General features: G+C 55.2%; 1 protein-coding gene across 2 annotated transcripts; it reads left to right on the top strand.

Annotated features, from left to right (window-relative positions):
• The first annotated feature begins 1,180 nt into the window (after positions 1-1,180).
• On the top strand, positions 1,181-4,233 carry ETV2 (ETS variant transcription factor 2). Of its 2 annotated transcripts, none has more exons than XM_047836930.1 (7): positions 1,181-1,571; positions 1,813-1,902; positions 1,997-2,110; positions 2,371-2,430; positions 2,675-3,154; positions 3,644-3,756; positions 4,015-4,233. In XM_047836930.1, the coding sequence occupies exons 2-7, from the start codon at positions 1,833-1,835 to the stop codon at positions 4,213-4,215; spliced, it is 1,038 nt and encodes a 345-aa protein (XP_047692886.1). In that variant the 5' UTR covers positions 1,181-1,571; positions 1,813-1,832; the 3' UTR covers positions 4,216-4,233. The 2 variants fall into 2 exon arrangements, with proteins under 2 accessions (XP_047692886.1, XP_047692887.1); XM_047836931.1 differs by having other exon boundaries at positions 4,019-4,233.
• The last annotated feature ends 1,928 nt before the right edge of the window (positions 4,234-6,161 follow it).

Consider the following 6,161-nt stretch of genomic DNA (forward strand, 5'->3'; position numbering starts at 1 on the left):
CAGCTTCAGGGGGAGGAGGCCTGGGGCATGGTGGGGAACACTAGGTTAGGGTACCCTTCAGGTCCTTGGGTTAGATAGATGGTGGAGCAGTGGCCTGGGAGCTCTTTGCTCACCCAATGCTGAAGCCAATCCCAACACCACCCACCCACCATGTGCCCTGGGAAGTGGCTCTCCCCTTTCAAGCCCAGTTTCCTCATGTAACACCAACAGAAGAGTAGTGCTCACACCTCCATCCTCCTACCCTCAGAATGGTAAATGGTTAATGGTCAAGCAGGGTGAATATTGAAAAATGCCCATTATTAAGGAGGTTATTTTTAATGGTAAACACTTACTAATACAGCATAATGGGTACAACCACAGGCTCTGAAGCCAAGCTACCTGGGTTTAGGGTTACCAGATTTAGGAAATAAAAATACAGGACACCTAGTTAAATTTGAAGCTCAAATAAACAAATAATTTTTTAGTATAAGTATGTCCCAACTATTGCATGTATAGATGTATATGTTATATGTATACGTGGGGGGCGGGGGGGGGGGGAGGGGGGATGCCGAGTCATTTGAAGTAAGTTACAGACATCATAACACTTCGCCCCTAAATATGTGTCCATTTCCTTATAGAGACATCTTTCATGTTATAATACCATGATCACATCTAAGAAAATGAATAATTCTATATCTTATATTCAGTTCATACTCAAATTTTCCCCATTTGTCTCAAACTATTATAGCATGGAAAGGCATGGATTCTGGACATGAAGAGAAGTGGAAGGAAGTCTGTTTCAATTTCCCCTTCCATAAAATGAAGACTAGTACCTACCTCATAAAAGGATTAAGTGAAAACCCAGTGACACAGTGGTGGCAGGCAATGAGCCCTCAATAAATGTTAGCTATTAGAAGTACTGTCGTCATTATTTATATCGTTGATGCTGTTGCCATGATTGACACTCCTCAAGAGCAGCCCCAGAATGTCGTCCTCAAAGCCCTCGAAGGGGAGAACTCTGCCCAGTTGGGGATTCTGGGTCAGCTTCCCCCAACCGTATCCTTCCTCCCCACCCCCCACGCAGTCCCCCTGCAGATTGTGACGTAGGCCGACCTGGGGTCTGGCCGGAAATCCCCCTTCCTGTTGTAGATAAGCCTGGCGCAACCCAACTGACCCCAGACCCTCCCCCCTTCCCCCCCCCCCCCATGTCGCAGGATCAAGACCCAAGACGGAGAACCTGTCCAGCAAGTCCCCCGCCCCACCCCCATCACCCCGTAAACTCCCCTCCGCACCCCGGGTCTCGCGCAGCCCGCTGTTCCCCAAGCTCCTGTCCAAGCCCAAGCCCAAGCCATCCCCGCAACAGGATAGCCGGAGCTGTCAGGAGGCGGCGGACGGCCATCCCTGAGGGGGGTGGAGGGGGGGGGGGGGGGACGACGCTTGGCCCCGCCTCTGTCCCTGCAACTCGACCCAGCTGCGACCCCCAGCTCTGACGTCTCGGAAAATTCCCCCCCTGCCCCGGCCCCCAGGGGAGGGGGTGCATGGTATGAAATGGGGCTGAGACCCCTGGCTGGGGACAGAGAAACCCGCCAGAGGTGAGCCATGAACTGGGGACTGGATGTCTGGGGGTCTGGACTCTTGGGTCTGAGGGAGGGAGAGGGCTGAGGTCCCCTACTCCTAGTCTGAGAAAAAAGGACACTGGAGGCCAAGATTCCAGGGTCTCAGGGAAGAAGGGAACAAAAGGCCTGGACTTCTGGGTCTGAGGGAGTCTCCAGCCAGACTCCAAGGTCCCTAAGTGTCACCAGCTCACCCCTTCCCCTTTTTTCCCCTGCCCAGAACATTCACAAGGAGTATCCATGGACTTGTGGAACTGGGATGAAGCTTCACCGCAGGAAGTGCCCCCAGGGAACAGGCTTTCAGGGCTGGGTAGGCTGCTGCACTGAGTCACTGTATGGGGAGGGTGCACAGGTGGGGGTCTCTGCTGACCCCGACCCAGCCCTAACCTCCTCATTGCCTGCAGAAGGAGCTGAGCTCGGCTTCTATTTCCCTGAGCTGGCGTTCCCAGGGGACACGCTGACAGTGGAGACACGCTGGAAAGGTGGTTTGGGGCTGGGACACCTGGGAGCTGAGGAAGGTGAGAGACTGGGCTGCTGGGACTGAGGGAGGAAGGGTGTGTTCCTGGACTCCGGAGGCAAAATGGGGGGAGGGCTGCGGGCTTGAAGTCCTGAGGTTGAAAGAGGACGAGGCCAGGGTCCTGAGTTCTAGGTATGCGTGAGTAGGGGCTGGAGGTAATAACTCATTCCCTGAAGAATAAAGACTGCTGCGTGAGTGGTCGAGGGGACGTCTCTAGTCACTGCTCGCACCTTCCCTAAACTCCGTTCTTATCCCTCGCAGGGCTCTCACCGCTGGACTGGGGCTCCACGTTAACGCATCCAGAAGCTACATGGGAGGCGGGTGAGTGTGTACACAGAGGCGGGGGAAGAAAGGGACTGGGGTCCTCCTCCGTAGCTGGAGGTTTAAACTACTCGATCGTTGAGGGGAACGGGGCTAGGACGGGAAACACCTGTGTCCTCGAGGTGGCATGGCCTAGATCCGGGAGCCCAGGGCCCCAGGGCTTAGAGCTTAGACTCCAAGAACCCCCGGGTCAGAGACCGGGACACCTAGGCTCCCCTCACTTGAGATCTGTTGCTCCTCACAGATCCCGCCCGTCAGGCTCTTCCGTGGTCGGGAGACTGGACAGACTTGACGTGCAACGGCTCGGACCACTGGAACGGCTTCTCCCAGGCCCCGGGCCCCGCCCCTCCCGGCCTGGGCCCCGCCCCCTTCGCCGGTTCTGCGGGGACAGCGGATCAGAACTGTGCCACCTCCGGGGGAGGGACCAATTCGTGGTCTTGTGCCCAGGCCGCCACCAGCTCCACCAACTGGGACAGTTCTATTGGTCTCGACGGCGCCACCTACTGGGGCAAGGGCCTCCGCGGGGAGCCTCACGCGGACTCTACCATTTCGTGGGTTGGACCTGCGGTCTCAGACTCTACCACCTCCTGGGTCTCGGGGCTGCATACGGACTGCACCACTTCTTCAAAGGGATACCAGGCTTCAGATCTCACCACGTCCTCTGAACCCAGCCAGCAGTCGGACCACGTAACCTTGGCTTGTTACCCCAAAAGTAACCATCGAGGTGAGGGGTCCCCAAGACCCGAATCTAATGAGGCGGGGCCTAGGCGCGTAGGGGCGGGACTCAGGAAACTGGAAGTGAGGGGGCGAGGCTGTTACCTAAGAGTCCGAGAGAGGTGGTGATGGTGAGTCCTGGGGGAGGAGAGGACTAAGACACTGGTAGTCTTCCAGGGAGCAAAAGACCTAGGCTCCTGGATTAGTTGAGAGGAAAGAGGTGCGGGTCTGGATATCTGGGTCTCCAAGATGTGGCACCCCAACTCCTAAGTTTCAGAGATGGGGGCCCCGGCTGCCTGGGTCCCTGAGGCCGATGCTGGGGATCCTTATATGGGGGGATCCGGACTCGCTGGGCCCGAAGGGGATGGACTTCTGGGCCCCGAGTTGGGAAAACCGGACACGTGGACCTTCGAGGCGAGGGAGCCCGGACATATGGGTCATCGAAGCGACTTGGTCCGGGGCTAGGAAGCCTGAGTGTTCACCTGCCTGCACTCCGCAGGTCCCATTCAGCTGTGGCAGTTCCTCCTGGAGCTGCTCCGAGACGGGGAGCGTAGCAACTGCATCCGCTGGACGGGCAACAGCCGCGAGTTCCAGCTGTGTGACCCCAGAGAGGTGGGGCAGCCTCCCAGACCGGCCAAGTCCCGCCCCAGTCTCGCCCCAGTCTCCTTCAGTTCAATTTAGCCGAGGCAGTTTGCCTAGCACTTGACCTCCCCCACCCCACCCCAGCTCGTACTCATCTCTACCCCCGCAGGAGTTAAAAGGACTAACTCTTGCCCAAAACGTACCCGAAACCGCGTCCCCCGCCCCGCGCGTCTGTTGCCTAGCCAGGCTCCCTCCTGACTCTCAGACTAAGCCCAGCCTCCGTCCTAGGTGGCGCGGCTCTGGGGTGAGCGCAAGAGGAAGCCCGGCATGAACTACGAGAAGCTGAGCCGAGGCCTGCGCTACTACTACCGCCGCGACATCGTGCGCAAGAGCGGTGGGCGCAAGTACACGTACCGTTTCGGGGGCCGCGTACCCGGCCTGGCCCATACCGACTGCGCGGGAGGTGGACCGGGAGGAGCGACCCAATAAAAATACCCCGTCAAATTAGTCGCGTGTGCTGCCTGCGTCCTTCCCACTTGACACTGACTAAACCCACTAAGGACCCTAAGTGTGCACCACCACACTCACATCCCACCCCGACCCCGGCCTGTGTGATCTTAAGACGCGCGGTGACTAAAACACACCCAGACCCTTAGGGGACCTACTTGTGTGTTCACTGTGTGATGGGATATTCAAAGGAATCAACTCAGTCCCTTTAGGGCCTACTGTGTGCCTGCCCGTGCTGGGACTTGTAAAGGAATCGGCCCCAATCACTAACGTTTGAGTTTACCTGCTGTGTCCCTTCTGAAGAGAAGACTCAAAACTCCAAAAGAGGACTTATGTGTGTTCTTCCAGTGCTTGGGACCATTAAGTAATTAGACTTAGTGCTAGATCCCCCAAACCACCAACTGTCTCACCACTCCAAGTTGAGGGTGGTTGAACTTGGATCTAGATCCCAAGGAGAGCCTACCCCATTCTGGGAACCACTGAGTCCCTAAAGAGTGGTCCTCCTATGGACTGACAAAATGACAATTTTAAATATTTGGTCTGAGAAGGACTCACCAGGAAGGTGACATTGAAGCAAAGACCTGAAGGAAGTGAGGAAGGGAGCCAGCTTCACAAAAAGCGTTCCAGGCCAAGGGGAGAGCAAATACAAAAGGCCCTTAGAGGGAAGCCAGACTGCGTGTTTAAACAGGAAGAGGCTAGGGGCGCCTGGGTGGTGTAGTCGGTTAAGCGTCCGACTTCAGCCAGGTCACGATCTCGTGGTCCGTGAGTTCGAGCCCCGAGTCAGGCTCTGGGCTGATGGCTCAGAGCCTGGAGCCTGTTTCCGGTTCTGTGTCTCCCTCTCTCTCTGCCCCTCCCCCGTTCATGCTCTGGCTCTCTCTGTCCCCCAAAAAATAAATAAACGTTGAAAAAAAACCTTTTTTTAAAAATAAACAGGAAGAGGCCAGTATGGCTGGAGCAGTGGGAATAAAGAGAAAAGGATAAGAAATGAGGGTATAAGAGGGACCAAACTGTGTAGGTCATTTATAAGGACTTTGGCTTTTGACTGAGTCAGACAAGACTCAATGGGAGGGTTCTAAGCCAAAGGGCAGTGATGACTGAGGTGTTAACAGGGTCTCTCTGGCTGAGTGGATGATTGTGGAGGGCAGTGGGGAAACCAGGAGGCTAGGGTGTGGGCTGCTTCTATAGCCTAGGCTGGCTGTGCCTGTGGCTTGAACCAGATGTCGAAGATTCTGGATACATTGCTTCAGGCAAAGACAAGATTTCTTGATCAGCTAGCTGTGAGGTGTGAGAAAGAGTCAGGGATACCTCTGTGACTAGAATAGATGTGTCACTTTCCAAGATGCGACTAATTTCTGCCAGACCCAAGCTTTTATGTTCTTAACCCCTCCTCTCTGCGATGCAGGACTTTGGTTTGAGCCTTCAGGCACCCAAATCTGTGTTAATTTGTGCCTTCTGGAGTTTGGGGAAAGACGGTAAAGAACAGGGAGGTGGGAGTCTGGATGTTCCTCACAATATGACAAATGACCCTGGGAGAAAGACTGGTTCGATTTCAAACCCCTAACAATTGATCCCATAGTAATCATGAAGAGGGTAGGGACTCGTGTTTTGTTCAGTGATGCATCCCCGACCCTTATCGAAGTACCTGGCACTGGGTAAGCGTTAAACAAGCAATACCTGCATGAATAAGGATACTTCCGCTGGGATACTTTTCCCTCGGCCCACTCTACAGATAGTCTCAGGACTCGAAACTCCTTTCCCTAGGTAAAAACAAGAGATGAGAAACTGTAACCAGGAGTCTCAAGCCCCAGGTCGGACCTTTGAAAAGCGCACGCTAGCTCACGATTGGGCCGGAAGTGATGATCAACAGGCATTCAGCCCAATAGGATTTCGGAGTTCTCCCGGATGGGCGTGGCCTTAATGGCTCCCGA

This window comes from Prionailurus viverrinus, chromosome E2 (assembly GCF_022837055.1).
Source record: "Prionailurus viverrinus isolate Anna chromosome E2, UM_Priviv_1.0, whole genome shotgun sequence".
In the NCBI taxonomy this organism is placed as follows: domain Eukaryota; kingdom Metazoa; phylum Chordata; class Mammalia; order Carnivora; family Felidae; genus Prionailurus; species Prionailurus viverrinus.

Bases quoted from the DNA above. Each gene is read 5' to 3' on its own strand.
- ETV2 (XM_047836930.1), top strand. From the start codon at position 1,833: ATGGACTTGTGGAACTGGGATGAAGCTTCACCGCAGGAAGTGCCCCCA. The intron at 1,903-1,996 runs GTAGGCTGCTGC...CATTGCCTGCAG, and splicing joins GAACAGGCTTTCAGGGCTGG to AAGGAGCTGAGCTCGGCTTC. The intron at 3,155-3,643 runs GTGAGGGGTCCC...TGCACTCCGCAG, and splicing joins CCCCAAAAGTAACCATCGAG to GTCCCATTCAGCTGTGGCAG.